This window comes from Medicago truncatula, chromosome 1 (assembly GCF_003473485.1).
Source record: "Medicago truncatula cultivar Jemalong A17 chromosome 1, MtrunA17r5.0-ANR, whole genome shotgun sequence".
Lineage (NCBI taxonomy): Eukaryota > Viridiplantae > Streptophyta > Magnoliopsida > Fabales > Fabaceae > Medicago > Medicago truncatula.
The window spans coordinates 10,721,075-10,743,330 of NC_053042.1; the positions used below are offsets into that span (position 1 = coordinate 10,721,075).

General features: G+C 30.7%; 2 protein-coding genes across 2 annotated transcripts; both read left to right on the plus strand.

Annotated features, from left to right (window-relative positions):
* The first annotated feature begins 8,906 nt into the window (after nucleotides 1-8,906).
* On the plus strand, nucleotides 8,907-11,358 carry LOC25482481 (heavy metal-associated isoprenylated plant protein 20). Its single transcript, XM_013611046.3, has 3 exons — nucleotides 8,907-9,088; nucleotides 9,194-9,269; nucleotides 10,824-11,358. The coding sequence occupies exons 1-3, from the start codon at nucleotides 9,014-9,016 to the stop codon at nucleotides 11,114-11,116; spliced, it is 444 nt and encodes a 147-aa protein (XP_013466500.1). The 5' UTR covers nucleotides 8,907-9,013; the 3' UTR covers nucleotides 11,117-11,358.
* Nucleotides 11,359-17,175: 5,817 nt separating this feature from the next.
* Nucleotides 17,176-22,080, plus strand: LOC25482482 (uncharacterized lipoprotein syc1174_c). Its single transcript, XM_013611047.3, has 9 exons — nucleotides 17,176-17,364; nucleotides 17,446-17,580; nucleotides 18,902-19,018; nucleotides 19,154-19,282; nucleotides 19,545-19,721; nucleotides 19,889-20,029; nucleotides 20,595-20,780; nucleotides 20,931-21,002; nucleotides 21,679-22,080. The coding sequence occupies exons 1-9, from the start codon at nucleotides 17,260-17,262 to the stop codon at nucleotides 21,838-21,840; spliced, it is 1,224 nt and encodes a 407-aa protein (XP_013466501.1). The 5' UTR covers nucleotides 17,176-17,259; the 3' UTR covers nucleotides 21,841-22,080.
* Nucleotides 22,081-22,256: the final 176 nt, after the last annotated feature.

The window sequence follows — 22,256 nt, forward strand, 5'->3', positions numbered from 1 at the left end:
TTCTCTATATAGGGATTGATGGAATAAACAGGTCGTGATTTCAACTCTTTGTCAACATAACATACATACTACTGACTCCCAACAATTGATGTTCAAAAGTTAAATCTACAAAATCTATAAAAAGATAGCGTGTGCCAACTGTTGAAAGTGTTTTTTTTATTTTCAACGCTTAATTAAATTTGTCTTCGCTTTCATCCCATTCTCAAATTGTTAAATTCTATTAGTGAATTTCTTAAGCCTTCAAGAAAACCTGTCAGAAAACAAACAAGGGTTTCGTGAAGAGACTAGAGACTCACACAAAGAAAAAGAACAAAAAACTGAATTCATACTAAGATAAGTATCAATATTTAATGTTCGATCCGTCTTAAATAAGATTATCTTTGGTGGAGAGAACTTATAAAAAACTACAAAATCTATATCTTAAATAAAATTATAAAAACTAAAAAAATTGAACAATGTTATCTTCAAAGTTAATGAACAATGCAACAAATTGATACAAGTATTCTTTAAATATATCTTCAAACTTATCGGAGAATTTTCGTTAACTTCTCTATGTTATCTTTGTTATACCACCTCATCTAGATTAAAATGATGATATTTTGGGTATACCAATTACTACAACTGCATTGAAATCATCATATAGCATTGGTGAACGAATCTAAAATTTAAAAAGATGACAAACATCTCTCATCTTCAGACCTCTTAAAAATCAAATGTAAAAAGTGTAATATGAAAGTACTTATATTAACCACCAACCTTAAACCAAATGATTGATATTGTTGCAATATGTTTTTTTTTTGAGGGGATATTGTTGCAATATGTTAATAACTATTGTATACACAAAGACATATTTATAGAAATGGTGATTTTCTTGTCTATTTCAACAAAGTCGATAACTTCTGAACTAAATTAGCATTATTGTAAGGGCCAAGTATACGGTGCACAAGGGAGCCAAGTCTTGTACCATGCTCAAGACCATTTTCACCATTGGATTAATAAAGCTCTAATGGTGCAAAACAAATTTATGCATGGTAAAAAATCAATTTACTTATGCATATTAGACAAAGTCTATTATAAGCTGTTAGAAAACATAAGTTAGCAATACCCAAAATAAATTAAATAAATATTAAAACAAGGGCGCAGTACTCTTGCATTAGAAGGAAACTTTTTTTTTTTTTTTTACGAAGGAAACTTGTTTTTTGTTACTTTACTTATTTGGTTTTTTTTTTTTTGGCTGCATAAAAAAGGAAGTAATTGCACCATGTAAATGAGCTCAAATGGTCATTGTCTTCGACAAAGTTTCCCCAAACTACCGATGTTATAGTTACTTTTTTACCTACTGATTAAATTTTCTTCAATTTCATCCTCAACTTATAATATTCTTCGAAAATTAACACGAACAATTTAAAATATATGTTAATTATCAACACTAGACATGCTACATATATAGACAGACATATACTGTTGATAACTAACCTATATTTTACATAGTTTTATGACTTTATATTTTATTTAGTTATTTAACATTTCTCTTACTTTTATTTGCATTTTATTTGTATTCTCTTTTTTTAGGTTCTTTTTTTTTTAAAGGCTCTTTTCTTGGGTTATGAACAAGAGGATATGAAAAATGTGAAGAAAATTAACGAAATGGACCAAGTCTTAAATATGATGGAGTGAAAACAAAGAAGCATTATGCCTATAATCCTTTATTATGACCGTAATGGCTAGTAACTTTTGAAAAAAATTGGTAACACTTTGTAAAATTGGATGGTTTTTATACCATTCTCTTTCATTCTGTACAATTTTATTTAGCTTAATTTCATATTTCCTCAAGGAGAATCAAGTTTCTTGTTCACGAACCTTGCAAATTGATCAATAAAGTAAGTTCTCTTTTTTGTCTGTTTTTTCTTATGTAAATTTTATTTTGTCTACCATGAATTCTTGTGAATAGATTCCCTTAATCTTGGGGTTGTGGAAAGAATTGGCAATGATAGACTTTCCCTAAAATCCCAAGTCTTGTTGCTATGTTTTCTAGACCCTCTAAGTTTATCTTAGTGCTTTTATAAAAAAAAATTATGGGTATGGTTGTTTAAGCTTGGCTAACAAGATGATTGATATAAGTATTACAACATCAAACAATTCTTTGGTTATAATCAAACCTTTTTCTACGTGTGTCCTGCTTCATAGCCTAAGAACCCTATTAGAATTGCTCCAAATGAATTGAATCTTGTGAAACATCATTAGAGTTGCACCAAGTTAATTGAATCTTATGCTGCAGCAAAAGTAAATATTGAAATAATTTGTAAAAACATACGCAGGCATTTCAAGGAGTTATTTCTTGAATAGTTCATAGTCGTTTGAAGGCTTAAAAATGAAATAAAAATTGAAAACGATACAACATAGAGAAATAATTATTAAAGTCTCAACATGTAATTTACATTTAGTGTAAACAAATGTTTCTTACATTGCATTTAGGGTCGGTCCTATCATTTTACGGGCCTTATGCATAGTATGAGAAAAAGGTCCATTACATAATACGTTATAATTTTTTTTGTGATAAACGACGAACGACACATGCATTAAGTATGGCGGTTGACAAAATATTATCCATTTTTTATCACTAATCTCATCCTTGCTTAATTTTCATGAATAACTTGCATGAAAAGTGTCTAAAATAATAGTCATTGGATCATAAATATTAAACTAGAACTAGAATATCCATTGACGTGTTTTCAAGATTCTCCTCATTTCTTGGATCATAAATATTAAAATGAGCAATTTCAATATTAGATGCATTTGGCCATCATCACCAAGATTGGAGACAAAGAATTTGGCACCCTTGATGTGTTTTTCCGATCTTGTGTTTGAATTTTTGCAGAGTTTTTATCTCTATTATGTTGTGTTTTAGTTAGCTAAAGCTTTATGTTGCTATACAACCCACCCCACCCCCCCCCCCCCCCCCCCCCCCCCCCCCCCCCCCCCGCATTAGTATGAGCCTCTTTGAGGAAAATTTGTGCAGACATTTGGGCCCTTATGGTACGTTTGCTATACAGACCCCCTATTAAATCATGTATTGCTATATACACCCCATATAAAAAAAATTGGTCCCCCTGCAAGCATTGGCCCTGGGCCTATGCCTTAGGGTGGCCTTGATTTCATTATAGGATATTTATAAGTTCATGCGACATATACAATAACTATTGTGGGTGCATACATTCTTATAAATAGTGTTAATTAATTGAAACTTATGTCTCACTACACTATCTATTCTCGCTTCCTAGTTTTCTCTAAGTATTTTAGGAGCCCAATTTCCTCGAAGAATTATTTTATTTTTAAAAACTCTAGCTTTTAAAAGATTTCTTCTTCAGATTTCCTAGAATCGTAACCATAGCTATGGTGGTGTTGATAGTTCTTGTTATGAATCTTCCGTTTTGAATTTTGTTCATGTTTTTGTAGCCCATTCCTCGCTTGATCATCCCTTAACTTTGTTGTCTTCTGTTCTCCCTTCAACCTTTGTTGTAAACGATGAGGCGATGTTTCTTTGATCTTGCCCTTGCCCAGAAGAGTGTTTTCACATCCCAATATATATGGTTGAAGAGAGGTTCTCTATGTTGAAGCTGGTTTTGAGGTTGTTTGTAGTTTGTTGTTTGTCCCACATCGCTCAGGTTCCCGCGGTATTGAGTGTATAAATATGCTTGAGTACCCCCATACTTAGAGTTGGCTGTTGGGATGAGATCAAAACCTATTTAACATGGTATCAGATCCTGTTAAATGGTTAAAGATTCCAATGTGGGAATTGTACTCAGGCCCACGCTAGGCGTGAGGGTGGGTGTTGAAGTTGTTTGTCCCACGTCGCTCAAGTTCCCGGGTTGTTGAGTGTATAAATATGTTTGAGTACCCTCATCCTTAGAGCTATCTTTTAAGATGAGATCAAAACCTATTTAACACTCTTATGAAGGAATATCAGTTGATTTCAGATTTTTTTCCCCATCTATATGTTGCATGTGTGTCTTGGTTGATTCAAATGGATTCTGTTCATGGCCAAACATGGAAACAATGGGTCATATATGGCGTCACCATTATCTCTCTAGTTGACATGGGTTTTGATATGAAACTCTTTTTCGGCTTCCGTGACTATTGGTCCTTGGATTCCAATGCAATTTTATTCCCTTGAGAAATGATGACTCCCACCCTTCCTTATATGGTTGCCACCACTGGATGACCAAGGGTTGATCATTGGATGCATTAACTCCGTTGGTACCCTTTGTATTGGACCATATATACAACTTACACACTTCACACCCCTTATAATATTGAAAGCAGAAACCCGTGATAGTAAGCCATTGTATCTGTGGTTATATATCAATCATTTTATCGTATGACCAACTATGTGGGATCCATATAGCCCTTTGTGACCTTCTCCTACGACTTTGAGAGATTTTGCCTTTCTCACAAATTTTAGGAGAACACTATTAACCTCTCCCTTACATAGATCACCATTTTCTTAACAAGCTACATGTAAACCCATTGTATCTTCAAACATATATAATAGTTTGCCAACCATTTCACAACTTTGTTTGTTGAAGATTTGGATTTAAGCATCTACATTCCCTAATGATTTTTTTAATTACTAATTAAGAACCCCTCGCAACATGAATATGATCATAGTCATAGACCATGTTCATGATCTTGTATTCGACTTGATTGTTAGAAAATTCAGGATATAGTTGTCACTTGAATTCCAAACTCTCTTCCGGGTTAATGATAATTACGCCAACTTTGGGATTCTATATTTGTTGAACATAAAAACCTAGGGATTTATAACTGGTTTGGTCAACCTTCGGATCTTGAACTTCTACACAAGAAAGTTGTGCTATAAAGTTCGCTAGAGTATGACCGTTGATTGTTAGAGTTAAGATTCTCTCCATTTATGTCTTTTTTCATTTGTTTAATTTGAAGAGATAAAAACACATAAAAAGTAAAAAAAAATAATTAATAATGGTGGGACCTACTCAATAGTCGCACACACAACCTTTTTTTTTTTGTATCTTTTATTAAATGGTATTCTCCATTTATTCTGATTGTTAGTAGCCGACCTCGGAGGATTCAAGGCAAAGAGGGAATCTAGAAAAATAAATGAGATTCTGAATTCAAAAACTCCAATTGACATGCAAAATGACCACTAACTCAACGTGAAGCTTATTATTAACTCAATGGGACAATAAAAGTGAATGATCCAATCGCCACTATCGATTATAATAAAGTGACTAAAGAGCACTTACAAATCACCTATCACAATGATATTTACATTGGCAGTGGAAGTTGAACCAAAAATCATGTAGATGAGTCAACTTGATACCAACTAAGCTTCCAATCCTTGGCGAATAATATCAATTGAATGAATATATACTTTTAATTTATTAAAACTGACTTTTTCTTTCAATTTTTTTTTTTATATTAAAAATGACTTCTAAAGATCTCTTCTAATTTTTAAGTATACTTTTTGTTAAGTTCACAACTTATGTATTCGATGAATCCATGGATCAACACAATTAAACATTATTTTGATTTTGTAATGTTCACACGATTCGAATTTTTGTGCTTAAACCAACATTTGGCTAGTTACATTGGTTACACATATATAAAAAAAAGTTACAACTGAACTGGCAATGCGCGTAAGCAAATAGCAGTAAAAGCAGCCTTACCTAAGGACTCAAGCTGGCTGGATCTAACAAACATATTACAATATCTCTTGTGGTTGTGGGAACTAAAATTAAATTTCATCAAATTGTATTTTATGAAAGTTACGAAATTAAAATATAAACCCAAAACTCAGTTTCGAAATGAATTTAATTATTTACATTAATTTCTAAACATACTCAAAACCCCATAATCAATTTGTGGGAATATTCTTAGAGTTTGTTTAAAATATCTAACAACGTACTATTTAAGATATTCATTAGTTCCTTATCACTTAGAACAAACATCAACATGTGTCAAGTTTTTTGTTTCTTTATTCGACACATCCTTTTCATTTCCTTGTCGTAATTAGACATGACATTTGTTATGGTCAAGATAAAATACTACTCCCTTTATCCCATAATACTTGACACAGTTGACCTTATTACGTATTTTATGTATAATTTTGAGTTTAAATATCTTGAATAATATATTAAAAAAAATTATGAAAATTTGATATTTTAAAAATAATCATCGAGACAAATCTAAGGACATCTTATATGATATTATTTATCTTTGTATATTGTAGAAAAAAAAATATGGTCAAAATAAGTTAGGTCAAAATTACACATTTTCAAATAGATCATCTATTACGAAACAGAGTGAGTATATATAACTAGTGCTGTTATATTCGATGGTGAATATTTTAATAAATGTTAAATGAGTTTTAAATTCATTGTAGCAGAAACCGCGGGATTAATGTTTGAAGTCAAATCTCTTTGTAATACAGATGTGCATAACATGATGCATGTAGATCATTCTATTTCTAATTTTCTATTTTATACGTGTATGAATAAAACCTTAAGATAAAAATTAAAAAACGTTTAGATGAGATGTCATTGGTTTCTTCTAATTTAATTAAGTTTTTGGGTATGAATTCAGTCTTGAACATACAATAACGTTAAAACTCTTAACGAAGACTTTACTGTATTTTTTTAGTTCCACAAAGACTTGATAGATTAGTCTTTGTAATTACGTGCACGAAGATATCTTGAATAAAAAACATAGGTTAAGGAATAACTTTGCAACAGTTTGCATTTCTTAGGGCAGAAGAAAAACAGCTAATCCGCGGCTTGAGATATAAGATTTTGCAATGCTCAATAACAAACAAACAGCAAAGCTTTCTTTCATCAATTATTTTCTATTGTTAATTAATTTGTAGACAAAATCAATCATAGAAGACACTAAAAAACAAAATATCATAGAAGAAGACACTTGTGAGTTTAAAACGACAACCCTTTGTAGGGGCTAATGAAAACAGCTGAATTGCGGCTGCAATTTAGCTATTGCTTGAAGGAAGAAAATAAAATAGTGGCTCCAATATTCAAATTAAATGTTGGGTAAAATAAAATTAATAAATATAAAATAATATTTTTAATTAATATTAAGGACGGTTTACTTAATTAATCTGTACAACATTCACACTCCTTAACTTAACAAAGTGTCTTTTATAAATGACAAAATTATGAGGGCTCAAACAAGGATAAACTGGACAATACTTCAAAAATGAATCGATATAGACTTTGTGATGGAACAAGTTCACACTCAATTTAAATGGGCGCATGAGAAAATGATATAAGCTAGCAAAAGGACCATTTTGTAGCGTGTGAGATGTATGCTTCTCGGAGTTAGGTTGCCCAAGAGATTATGGGGTTAATTAAGTTGTGATTACCAAAGCTTACTTGATCAAAATAATGCATTCGGTTCTCATGAGAAGATCTAATGACTTAGACTATGATCCAAAGAAAAGTTAACGAAAAGCCAAAGTTTTGATCAGAAGATGCATCAAGTCTTATAGACTCCAATATAAACATAATATGATGGAAGTGCATTTTATGGACACGTCATCAATCAACACTCTAAAAAACTCTGACCAATTCTATCTTCTTATGAAGGAACGACGCTTTTAAGTTTTGATCGTACTGTTTGTTTTCTTCTGATCACGTGCAGAAATAAACAAAATTTTCAAAGGCAAAGAGAATGCAATGCATCATTCCAAAAGAAGCAAATGATCTCTCTGGTATTATTCAACAAAATTATCCATCAGAGGCAAAGCTTTTAAACCTAATTAAAGCTTCTCAAGGAAGATTAATGTGTTGGCAACTCTCTAAACAACAACTCTATTATTCTCTCCTATTTAACAATCTGAACGTTTGAAGAACAACAGAGATGACACGAAATTTTACAAGTGTCAAAACTCTGTCAAATTATATAGTGCACAAATATTTAGGAAAGTCCTTACAAACTTTCAATCTTAGAATTTCTTAAGTGTCGGAAGTCATTTGAGCTTTTAGGTTAGTTTACCACTCTATGAGCATCAAGTGTAAATACAATTAAATTTATTTGTAAACTCTGATTGTAGAAGTCCTCAAGTGTGAGATAAGGAAATTTTAGACTTGTGTGTTTAAGTAATTGTAATCTTGTATGATTATCGTGGAAAATCTCTTAGAAGTACAGCAAGAGGATTGGACTAACCTCAAATTATAGGGGGAATTAGGATAATTGCTTGTGTTGCTCTCTCTCTGTCTCTCTCTCTCCGGCTCTATTTTGCTTACTTGCTCTATTGGTTCACCAAATGACAAATTGTTTGAGAGAACGCGAGTTTGATTTTTAAAATAGGGAACCAATAAATGCTCTATCTTCCCTACCCTCTCCCTCATTAAACATTAAACCAAAGAAGCATTATTAAAAGGGTCTCTCTAACGAGTGACTTTAAGGCATTCTTTAAATATTCTAAATTAAAAAATTAATTTTAAAAAAAGTTAAATTGTTCAATTTCCAATACACTAAATACACAATTTTTTTATATATGATGAGATCTTAATACTTTTACAACATCCAAACTATCTTCACCATAATTAGGTGGGTTAATATTATTTTTTTAAAAGGTAATCATATATGATCTGTATTTGCCATATTGGTTTAGCTCACATCCAGCTAACCCAAAATCACACGGCTTGGTGTGTTCTGTTCAGGACAGATTTTTGTTCATTCTTTGGAATATCAAGACATACATGATCTGTGTTTGTGGGACATCATATACATAATTAAGTTACCATTGTTTTATATCGAATAAAATAAAATATTAAACACAATTTAGCAAACAACTTTGTTGTCTATAGACCCCTATATAAAGGAAATACTTCCCTTTTAAACGTACAAGTTTTGTACCCCAATATTTTTGTACTAAATAAACCCCTTTTGCCCTTTCTCTCTGTCACACACACAAATAAAGATATTCTGTTCTGTTTCTTTGCTTGAAAAGAGAGAAAAAATGGGTGTTCTTGATAAACTATCTGATTATTTCCCTGAATACTCATCAACTGGAAAAAAACACAAACCAATGCAGGTTTTCATCAGTTCTTAGTCTTACCTTACCTATCCAAATTTTGTTCATTCCTCTTTGTTTGTAACATAACATGATTTTGATATTATTTGTATATTTCTCTTGCAGACGGTTGAAATCAAGGTGAAAATGGACTGTGATGGATGTGAAAGAAGAGTTAGGAATTCTGTTGCTTACATGAAAGGTTTATATTTTTCTCTTATCTTGCTCTATAATTGCATTACTATCTTCTAAACATTCTAAGTTATATTTAAGAAAAACAGTTGCATACTTCAAACTTAGGAATAAACTATATTATTTTCATCTTTTAATAAATTTACTTTCATTTTGTGTTTTATCTTACTTCAGTATTTACCTTCACTTTTCTTTGGGACTACTTTTTAATCCAAATATTTATATCATTTAAAACTCTTTGAACCTACCGATTGCGGTTGACATAGATGGTTGAACATTATGTTAGCAACCGGTATGACTTGGGTTCAAATCTGAAACTTTGCAATTAATAGGTCATACTTAAAAAAATAATTGTGAATCCTCAACGAAATTGATTGTTCTCTCTAACTTTGCATGGAAATGTGTCTTTTTTAGTATACATTTTTCTATCATAAAAAAAAAAAAAAAAAAAAAAAAACTCTTTGCACCTCCTTAAATGTGTAGTTTTTTAAGATTGAAGCTTTGATTCTTCCTCTTACAATATCAACATGTATTGTCAAATGAGATACTTCCACTGCATTTAGTGTTTACATTTTTGTACTTCTAAAGTGACATAATTTGGAGAGATAGGAGAAGGAGATGTATTTAATATATATGTTCATAAACTTGTTTGCGAGAGGTGGAAAGTGGAAAACCACATTAATGCTTTTCATACTGCTAAATATATACCTAACATTAGCATGGTACGAATATACTAATAATTTCATAGGACTTGGTAGCCCAAACCAAAATTATAGGGTTACTGTAATTGTTGTACAAAATATAAGATGTCTCCCAAGAATAGGTTGAGCAATAAATTTTTCAACTCTTTCTCTTGAATACCAATCACTCAAGGACACCAAAAAAAAAAACATAATAAATGCTACGTTGAAAAAAGAGAAATGGTTCTTTTGTTCACATGCTTCATGTGAACGCTCGAATCCATACATGATTTATGCCAAAGTTCTTATTAAAAGAAAGAAAAAAATGTATTATTGTAAATAAATGGAGCTAAAACAAAGTTTTTATTAGCTTATAACCTTAGAGATTTTTTCAATAAAAAAAGAAGTTTATTTTTCACCATTTATTAAAAATTATTAAAATTTGAGATATGAAAGCTAATTTCAACTTTTCTGAGAAGTTATTTTTAAAATGTTGTTATGCTTTCAAAACTCTTTTAGTATTTTACTTTTTTTAGTATTTGTGGAGAAACTTAGCGTTTGTTTGATTATGCGGATACAAAAATTAATTTTGATTGAAATTTTTTTAAATGTATATCGATTTACAAATAGATATATTTACATAAAATTGAGCTTAACAATAAATTTAAAGCGAAAAAATTACATTTGAAATCAGAAACTTCAAATCTAGATTTCAAGTGAGAAATGTAACAAAAAAAAAAAGATTTCAAGTGATAATCCATTTCTTATTCGAAAGTAGTTCTATTAAAAAACACTTAAAAATATTAAAATTAATTTTATGTATTTAAAGCTACTTTGAATATCATAGAAATGGAATCTAATCCATATTTGGACCATGCATGCAGGTGTGAAGCAAGTGGAGGTAAATAGAAAGCAAAGCAAAGTAACTGTTAGTGGCAACGTTGACCGAAATAGAGTGTTAAAGAAAATACAGAACACTGGAAAAAGAGCAGAGTTTTGGCCATATATTCCATACAACTTGGTGGCTTATCCTTATATATCTCAAGCTTATGACAAGAAAGCACCTTCTGGTTATGTGAAAAACTCAATTCAAGCACTATCTAGCCCTAATGCAATGGATGAGAAACTCACCAACATGTTTAGTGATGAAAACCCTAATGCATGTTCCATCATGTAACAGTGCATTAATTATGGTGATATAGTAGTATTATGTTATGTCACATGGATTAATGTTTGAGAGTACTTTAATTACTAGATTTAGGAAGTTTTGTAATTGAGGAGTGTGTAAAAGGAACCATGTTTTGATGTTGGGCTAGGAGAATAAAATAGAGGATGTATAATTCTATTTAATTACCATTATTATACTTGATGTCTATCTTGTATAATTTCCTTCTTTTATGAGTTCAATTAGTTTGAAAAGTGTTACTATATAGTTATCTAAGTGTGTGTTGGTTTTCTAAAATTTCACTAAACTTAGAACGAAACTTGATTAAACTATATTGCACATTTTTTATCAAATGTTACTTATCTCATATACTTAAATTACTATAATAGATTTACAACAACTTGCAGAAACAATTTAGTACAAAAATAGAAAATGGTTAAAAGGGTAATGTTACTAGAGTACAGTGAATAAAGTATAGTTAGTTTATACGTAAATTATGGTTAGTTGGTTAGGTGGTTAAGAGTTAGTTAGACTAACTCACCCCTGTAAATAGCTCTCACAATTGTACTCCCTTGTTGTCTTTTATCAAATATATTCATTCTACTATGAGTCTCTGTGGATATCTTCCACATGAAAACTCTTATGCTCTCTTTCTTGTTGTTGGATTCACATGTATCTACGTGTGAAATGCTATCATATAAGGTCTACTATAATCATGAAAGAGCTCCTATTTAACAAAATTGGCCATACAATAGCCAATGATTAAAAATTTAACTTATAGCTGGCAGTTTTTTTGGTTGTGGCGGGGGGTTTGAGCCACGGACCTTGCATATATTATGAGTTGTCTTTTATCAACTGAGCTAAGCTCACAAAGACTTATAGCTGGCAGTTTAAAATTGTTGAAGGTATGCTCCATTTAGGGGTTTGGATGCAAGACATGTGGAAAAAAACAAATTAAGGGCTAAGATTTAAAGTTTAAAAAAGAGTTTGTTTAATAAAATATAGGCTAAATTGCATTTTTGGTCCCTTAATTATTTAGGTAGTACGCTTTGGTCCCTTAATTAAAATTCAATTTATTTTGGTCCCTTAACTTCTGTCCGTTACACATTTTGGTCCTTTTCGTTAGTTTTAATTCAAAAACGTTAGGTTCTCATCATTTTCTTATGGAATTTTTCTGGGATTCTTGTTGTTGAAGGTTGACAGAGATGATATGAAGATGAAAAAGAGGAAAAGAAGATGAAGAAAACCTAACGTTTTTGAATTAAAACTAACGGAAATGACCAAAATGTGTAACAGAGAGAAGTTAAGGGACCAAAATAAATCGAATTTTAGTTAAGGGACCAAAGCGATACTACCTAAATAGTTAAGGGACCAAAAATGCAAATTAACTTATAGCTAGCAGTTTTTTTTAGTTGTCGCTTGGGTTTGAACCACGGACCTTGCATATATTATGCATTGTCTTTTATCAACTGAGTTAAGCTCACAAAGACTTATAGCTGGCAGTTTAAAATTGCTGACAATGTTTACAAAATTTATTGATGAAAATTTTTGTTTTTCTAATTTGCAATGAGTTAAACCAATTTTTTTAACCAACTTCGTTGATGATTTATTTCGACTTCAAGCCATATTTTATCATTAATAATTACTTTTAAACTAGATATCTCACCAAAGATTTAGGTCTGTTTTAACGTGGATCAATATAATTTTTTTTTTGACCGACAACATATATAATATGATTTTTTTTGACAAGATATAATATGATATATGTTAAGCTAATTGATAAATATAAAATGATATAGTTGTATGATTTTCATGTATCTACTATAAATTCTCTCAAAAAAATGCATCCACTGTAAATATTGGTTATTTCATTAAAATAGTTATTCATTTCAATTTTTCAATTTTTTTAAAAACTAAAAAAATTAAATTTTATTTAAATAATCAATTTTTATTTTTAAGAAAAATTATGAAAAGAAACGGTCATAATACTTTTTATTTTTGATAATAATATTTTCTAATTTGAATTCTATTTTTCTGTCATAAAGAATTTGAAATATATATTTCTATATGATCATATAGCTTGGACATTCCTAAAAGTGCAATTTTTTTTTTTAAAAAAATCGACGTAGAAATTATAAATTCAAAAATTAATTACGTGAGAATATAGTTTCACTTTATAATCTCTTTTGACATCAAGGGTACCTTCAAGAAATATTTCTTTCAGGATCATCAACTTGTCCTCAATCACCTCCATATCCACCCCCACTTAACAAATCATTATCACTATCAGCAAGAGTATAAGACAATATCAAAAGAACATTCTTTAGATCCCTAACAGTGCATGGGCACTCGTATCTATAATAAAGTTTGAAGGAGGGGGCACCAATTATATAAATTCCCTTACTAAAAGGATACTGATTCTTGTTATCCAAGAATCAAGATAGATTGACGCAGTTGAAAACCTTGATTCAAATATTCGATTTCAGAATTTAATCACCTTTTTTTAAAAGGATTTCAATTAGATTGATAAGCTCACAATACTTTATCACTTCTAAGAATTGAATATATAGGTAAAAAAATAAGTTGAAGAAAAGAAATAAAATTTGATGCTACCTTGAGTCAAGTGCACTCCATTTTTTTAAATGGCAAAATTTATTAAAAATTAAAAGTGAGAAAAACACAAAAGGAGGTTGAATTGTGTTGGTTTTATCAAAAACTTTTGAAAGTGTAAACAGTTCAAAGTTTGACTAGAAGATGAGTTCTTATCAGGGTCTGAAAGAGAGTCATGCAATGAAACTAATTTAAACACAAAGAGAGAAGAGGGAATGAGACAACACAAGAAAAATTTAAATAGTTCAAACCGAGAGTGGTTCAGTCCCCTTGCGACTTTTAAAAGATTTTCACTATAATCACACGAGATTACAATTTACTCAAACACATAAGTAAGAGACTTCATTTACCTAATCACACGAGAAAGAGACTTCTGCAATCAGAGTTTAACAAATAAACAAGATTGTGTTTTACACTTGATATACAATCTGAGGTGTAAGAAATTTAAGCTTATATGACTTCTGATACTTAAGAAATTCTGAGAGATAAAAGTTTGTAAGAATTTCTCTAAATGTTTATGCGCTATTTAATTGACAGATTAAGCGCACTTGTAAAATGATAGATTTTTTTTATATTATTCTTCAACTGCTCGTGTCCTTATACAATACACGAGAAGTTATGAGAGTCATTGTTGAAGAGTGTCAGTGCATCAAATGAGTCCTTGAGATGCTTGATCAAAGACGTTGAAATGTTGTCTTAAATGGATAATTCGTCGTTGAATAGTTATTCGAAATTCATTTGCTTCTAATAGAATAATCTGTTACATTCTCGGTGTCCTTGAATTCCTTTGTTTGTTGCTGCTCGTGGTGAGAAGAAGACAAACTTGACTACACTAAGTCAGATAATGACATTCCTTCAAAAGATGACAAACTTGTTTAGAGTCTGACATGGATTTCTCTCTAAGAGGAACAATAATTATTTAGAACAACATACTACTCCCTCCGTCCCAAATTGTATAACGTTTTGGCCATTTCATACGTATTAAGAAATGTAATTAATATTGTGTGGGGAAGAGAAATTATAAGTTGTTTTACAAAATTATCCCTAATAAATGGTATGGAAAAGATAAATGAAATAATTGAAAGAAGAGAGAGTAATTAATAGTTAAGGATATAATAGGAAAAATAACATTAATATTTCATTAGTATTGTAAAGCGACATATAATTTGGGACCATTTTTTTCCAAAGCGACAAACAATTTGGGACGGAGGGAGTATCAATTACTTTTAAGAATAAAGACTAGTAAAGTTATCTTTGTCTTAACAATGTTAGTAATTAATTGTTAATATGTTTCTCCTTAACTGAGGTATGAATCAGGAATATTTAACTTCTTTAACTCCTAATTTAAGTTGGTTACAACTTAGAGAACACTATTATATTGTTTTTAATTCTTTTCTCTTTCTCTTATACCAAATAATATATTAAATCTTGTAAAAAAAAAATATTAAATCTATTTTATTTCTAAGTCTTTTTCTACTATCATCGAATTTCAAAAGGAAACATACTCTTAAAGTCTGGTCTTAAAAATACAAAAAGAAATTAGATATATTTGGCACAAGATATGGATAAAAAAGAACAAGTATAAAGTATTTTTCTTTTTTGACATTCCCTGACTTCGTTTTTCTTAGCAATGAAGAAAGAAAGAAAGAAAGAAAGAAAGAAAGAAAGAGAGAGAGAAAGAGAGAAATTGGATATTGTGGGCATAGTGCATACTTTTTTTGGGACGATTATGGGCATAGTAAATATTTTTTTTCTATGGTAGAATGGCATAGTAGAATGAGACAATTATGGGGCATAGTGAATACTTTGAGATTAGGGAAAACAAAATCATGTATATCAATTGAACTAGTAGAATGACATGCAACATCTCAATTCAAGGTCTTCAACTAACTGCTATCAAACTTTTCTTTAACTAATTCATACCAATTTTGATAAGTTTCCTTTTTTTTTTAAATGGTAAATATTATTCTTCGTCGAGAGGGTGAAAGAAACACCAACAACTTGCAGAAAGGATTTGTAAAAGTAACGTTGATTAAAAATAAAATTATATTATCTATACTATTTTTAATTTTTTTTTGTAAAAAGAGGGCAGCTAGCAATTAGCTATACTACCAAAATATATTAACCAAAAGAAGGAAAACAAACAAAGAAGAGGAGGGGGACTATACCAAAACTTCCGATATATAAACCTAAAGTTAGGCATTCCTAGCTTGTTTTGTGTTGGTTTTTTCACTTCTAATTATACCATTAAATAAAGCATATAAAAATATTATATTGTTGTTGTCATTAAAAAGGTTTAGAATTTATATCATATTTGCTTCTTTATCGTTGGTGTTTTCAAAAATTGTGCATTCATGATCTTAAAAGTTTAAAAACTCATATTTTTAATGAAACATTTATTTTTTAATTCTATTTTTAGATATTTATCTTAGGGTTCATTAAATTTTTGGTCTCTATAAATATCTGCAGTTTTATTTTTAGTCCCTATAAAAATAAATCACACTTTTTAGTCCCTACAAAATTTTCTGTTAGTGTTTTTAGTCTCTGTTAAATTAAAATTTGTTTAATTATCTTTAAAATTCTAAATTTTTGAAAGATTTTTTACATACATGTTCATAACATTGTAAGACACTCTTTTATAAATTTTTTTAGTTTTTTAACATGTAATGAATTAAATATGAATTTTTCTAAAAGCCAAATTTTGAAGATTATATTAATGAAAATTTGGACCGAATAATAAAATTTGAAGTTACTTTTTTGCGGAGGAACTTTGTATAATATTCTAAGTAAGTATGTGAAAAATATGTTACAAATTTAAAAGTTTAAGCACAATTAAGCAAATTTTAATTTTACAAGGACTAAAAGTATGTGTTGGTCCCTATTAAATTGAAATTTGTTTAATTATACTTAAACTTTTATATTTTTAAATGATTTTTAAAAGACATGTTAAGAACATTATAATAATCTCTTTTATAAAAAATTAGAATTTTTTAACATGTAATGAATTAAATATAATATTTTTAAAACGCTAAAAATTCAAGATAAAACTAACGAAAATTTGGATATAAAAATAAAATTTTGAGCTAATTTATTGTGGCTGAACCTTTTATAATGTTTTAAACAAGTATGTAAAAAATCATTAAAAAATTTAAAATTTTAAGCATAATTATACAAATTTTAATTTAACAGGGACTAAAAACACTAATGAAATATTTTGTATGAACTAAAAAGTGTTATTTATTTTTATAGAGACTAAAAACAAAACTACAGATATTTATAGGGATCAAAAATTTAATTAACCCTTTATCTTATGCCATAACGACACAATTTAATATTTTTTATAAAAAAAAAAAAATACAAAAATTCCAATGGGATAAAATTGATAAAACAGAGGACACGGGAAGGAAAGGCAGAGTTAAACTTTCTCACTCTTTTATTACAGACAGTAGTACAGTGAAGGACGGTACTTATTTCCTATTTTTGTTTAAAATTTGAACATAAGGTTCTCTCATTGCATTCCTATCAAAGAAATGTGAAGAAAAAAAATGGCCTTCACTTTCAATCTTCCGATAACCCCTTCTTTCTCTACTCCATCCTTCAACAATCGCAAACCAACCGTTTCATGTTCCTTCTCTTCACAATCTCTTAAGGTAACTCTCTTCTCCTTTTTCCTTTTACTACCTCTGCAGACAAAAAATAGTATTAATTTGTTATTGTATTTGTGGGTGCAGTGTAAGAGAGACTACACGAGTGTGATGATAGTGCCGACTGGAACTGGAGCCGCTATTGGTGGGTTTGCTGGTGATGCTTTGCCTGTTGCTCGTGCTCTCTCTTCAGTTGTTGATTGTCTTATCACTCACCCTAATGTAATGTTATCACAATTACTTTCTTATCCAATTTATTGCTTCTATTTACTACTACTTGTTAGCATCGCATTGCTGTGTTTTCTTGTCTTATGCATGAATAATATGGTTTTTTTTTAGTGTTTTATGATTTTTTTTTTTAAGTGAATATCTAATTTGGCATTTGAAATTGTTTTTTCCAAGAGTAATATGTGTGTGTTTGGTTCCGCGGTGGTTAGAATTGATTATGATAAAATTGATTTTAGTTAAAGAATTTAATAAAAATGAGTAATGCTAGCAACATTTTCTTTTGAACACTTTCTCTAATACCACTCTCTTATTGGTTTAAATCATCGTGGGTCTACACTTTGAAAATTGAACCTACACAAAGTGGTCGGACATCCATTGATTTCATCCCATAAAAAAAGTGAGTGTTAGAGAGAGTATTGAAAAGTGAGTGTTGCTAACATTACTCTGCCAGTGTACAATTACTTCACATATGCATTTATTGTTTTGCCAACTTAATTAATGCTATGAAAACACACGAGTTGTCATATTCATTAATTGACGTGACAATACATTTGAATGCATGTTTAAAATAATTGTATGATACAATATACTAATTATACTCTTAGTTAAAAGCGAGTTAAACCAGACTCATCAATAGAAGCGATTTTGGGGATGAAATTGATTTAGATGGATTGAAACCAAAGACCAGATTTTGCCTGTTCCAAACATGCGTTTAACGTTGCTGATGCGGAAACAAACAGACGCTCAGTCCTTGACCAACCACTATCAGTACTAGTGTTCAGACATGCAGTGATGTGTCTATCTATCTGCTTTTTGGTCTTCTTTTTTTCTCATTGATTGGGTAATGGACAAAATTGTAAGTAAAATTGAATATTGAAATTGGAATAAAATAGAGTGACACTAGAAGTTTGTATCCCTTTATATATAGGTACAAAAAAAATCAATGATTTGATTGGATAAAGAATGACAAAATTATAAATAAAATAGTTTAAATGAATGGTAGAATTGAAAGAAAAACAAGATGCCAAAAGTTGATGTTCCCTTTATATATTGTTGTAGAATTCAAACTCATTTCACAAATTGCAAAATGTTAATCAAGTTCATCTTTTATCAGGATCTGTTATGAAATGCATGCATTGCTTACGTGATTCACTTAGTTTCAAATACATCTCACATTATCAAAAGTTAATGTCATTATAGTCCCAATATTACTAAATGTTCCTGCTCGCTTAATTTCATCAGTATATGGTTGCCTTGAATGATAAGGTGGAAAAGTATGCATTTAAGTTTCTTGGTTACTTGTCAAATTTCGCAGGTGCTTAACGCAGCAATGCTATATTGGCCAATGCCTAATGCATTATATGTTGAAGGTTATGCTCTTGACAGATTTGCAGAAGGGTCATGGGCCTTACAGCCTGTTCACCAAAATAGGGTAAGCCTCAACTATAATATATTGGATTGTGCTGCCTGCATCCTTGACTAGTTTATGACAAACAATGTTGCTTTCTTCATTATGCTGTTTCTTTTCAACTAGAATAATGTAATGAGCTTTTATTGTGTAAATCAGGTTGGAATAGTTCTTGATGCTGGTATAGAGGAAGAACTTCGGATTCGACAGTTACAAGTAGCCGATGCTGCAAGGGCTTCCCTCGGATTGCCTGTTGTAGAATATACCGTCACAGACACTCCACTTGAGGTATCAAGTATCTTCTTGTTTTAACAAGTATAATGAAATGTGAAACATTCTTTATCGTCAGCAAATATTCCTTATTAGGCATATCTCTGCTCAAATTTTGCATCAAACAATTGTGAAATTTTTTGGCATATGTGCATACTTGTTCAAAAGATAAAATTAAAAATAAAATCATATACGTATCAAAATTGTAGTATTTGTAAATGTAAACATTTAACAAGCCTAACACCGTATATAATGCAAATTGACTTGCAATTTTTTTCAGGTAGAGAAGTGGATTGATCCTAAAACTGGCAAATCTACAGGGAGGATTAAGCACCCTGATTCTTTACTTAGAGCTGTGCAGACCTTAGTGAACAGGTCAAAAGTGAATGCCGTTGCTGTTGTTGGACGTTTCCCAGATGACGATACCGATGATGTTGATGAATATCGGCAGGGATTGGTATGACAACAGCGGCTATTGAAATTATATGACCATGATCTAAATATAGCAAAATATAATTTGATTAATTGTGCAAGTTTATAGTCAGAGGTTCTAGAGTTAGTCTTTCTGTATCGTTCATTCATTTGGTTACTGACATCTGCTTCCCTGTTGTTCGCCCTATACAGGGAGTAGACCTACTGGCGGGAGTTGAGGCAGTTATAAGCCATTTAGTGGTGAAGGAGTTCCAAATTCCTTGTGCACATGCTCCTGCAATGGCTCCAATTCCCCTGAGCCTATCTCTAAGTCCCAAATCAGCAGCTGAGGAGGTTAGTAAACTCTAGATAGAAACAAATTTGGTTGTTGGTTTGACTATTTCAGAATAGGGTTGTGCAGCACCGACACTTCTGATTGAAGGCATGTACAATATCCGACACAGACATGTATTGATATCTGACACCGATACAACACCGACACATATAGATACATTCAATCACTTCTATTTTTCGTAAATTATTATTGGTGTCTGTGATTCAACGCTTCATAGATATATGGTAGTTGCTACATCTGAAGTTAGCTAAATATGTTAGGCTTTTTCATAAATCAATTTTTCAATGAAGCTATTTAGAGTAAGATTGTTTTCATTCTTTTATCCTTAAGTTTTCATCATTCTTTCTCTGTATCTTTTATTGGGGATAATTTCCATGCCATTCTTATGCAAAGAGCCATCTCTCCATTAAATGAATGGAAATTTAACACTTTTAGAATATGCTATTTGAACATTTCATATATGAAATTTATTAAAAAGATTATGTTCTCATCACCAGCTAGATATTTCTAATTCTCTGCATTTGCATGGATAATAATGGTGGATACCTTGCTCTTTTCAAATAGATTGGGTACACTTTTCTGCCATGTGTGCTAGCTGGCCTCAGTAAAGCTCCACAATACTTGGTCATGCACTCTGAATCAATGGAAAAGGGTTGCATATTGGCAAGTGAAGTGGATTCCATAGTTCTTCCTAAAGATGCTTGTGGAGGGGAGGGGACACTTGCTTTTGCAAGAAATGCGAAAAATAAGGTATTAATGAGGCATTAACTTTTCCATGATACCAGAAACTCAACTAGATTGACGGAATTTTTGCTTTCTCCTGCCTAGAAATTAAACTGTATCTAGAAACTTCTATGATACCAACTTTTCAATGTTTGACAATACAAAATTTCCTTGCAGCCACTTATCATTACTGTAGAAGAAAATGAAACTGTTCTGGATGATACTGCAGATAAACTTGGTTTGGAAGTGGTAAGCAATTTTTCATTGAGTTTAACGACCATGTACTGACAATTTAAAACTGTTTTACCCAATCATCTAATCAGATCTCACCATAATGTCACTTTGTTATATTATTTCCTAAAATGTCGGCACAAACATCGAATTGGTGAGATTTAGTTTGATGACTTTAAAGAGTCACACATTGAATGAGAGTGTGAGGTTAAGTTTATAAGTGGGAGACATTTCTCACCTTACAAGTTGGTTTTGTAGGATTGCATTAGGTCCAACCCAAATTCTAAGAATGAGTTTGTAATATATTTTTATCTTGCCAATGCATAGCCTTTAAACTCCTTTTCAGTTTGTACATTTGTTCCATTTAGAAGATTGGATAGGGTCTTTGTGAGTTGAATCAAAGTTCCCATGAAGTCGATTGTCAAAAAGTTTTCTAGTTACAAATGCAAGTCTACTTAGTAATAAAGAAAATGAGGGAAAAGATAGGCAAACATTAAGATAGTTAGGTTACTTAGTAGAATTAATTTTACCATTTTGATCCATTCAAGCTCAATTTCTTCAAATGCTGATACTTTAAAGCCTTGAGTTAAATTAAAATATAAGGACTATCTCAACAGTGCATCATTTATCTTCCAATTTAATTAAAATGGAACTCATTTTTGGTTGATGAATCATGAAATTACATCTTCTGCAGCTGCATGTCTCAAATTATTGGGAGGCTATTGGAGTAATAGCTGCTCACAAAGCAGGGATAGATCCATTTTCACTTAGAAGAAATAAAATTCATAACATTGGGAGCACTTCATTTATGCCTGTCAATGGTCACTCCAATACAAGAGAAAGAGCTGTCTACTGATTAAACTTTTGAGAACTCAATGATAGTATAGATATTTTTTGTTACATTAACCATTGGAGGAAATAGTATTTTGTGTTCTGGATTTTAGGTGTTGTGACCATATGTATTTCTCAGAAGGTAGTAATTGTTGTACTTCTAACTCTAAGCTCTAACTATGTTGTAACACAGGGTAGGATCAAGTTTCAGTATATACTGAATTGGTTTCAATGCAAGGTTAAGAATATTTGGTTTCACACCTCATTTGGACCTTTTATTAATTATTTATTTAAGCTTAGTTATTGAGCCATTACCAACCTGAAACAAGGGAAAACTTTCAGGATGGAGGGTATCAAGTATCAACTATCAAGTGTAATGATGTTACACCTCTGTCTCATTATAAATGTCAAACTCTTTAGCACCGACACTAACGTTAGACA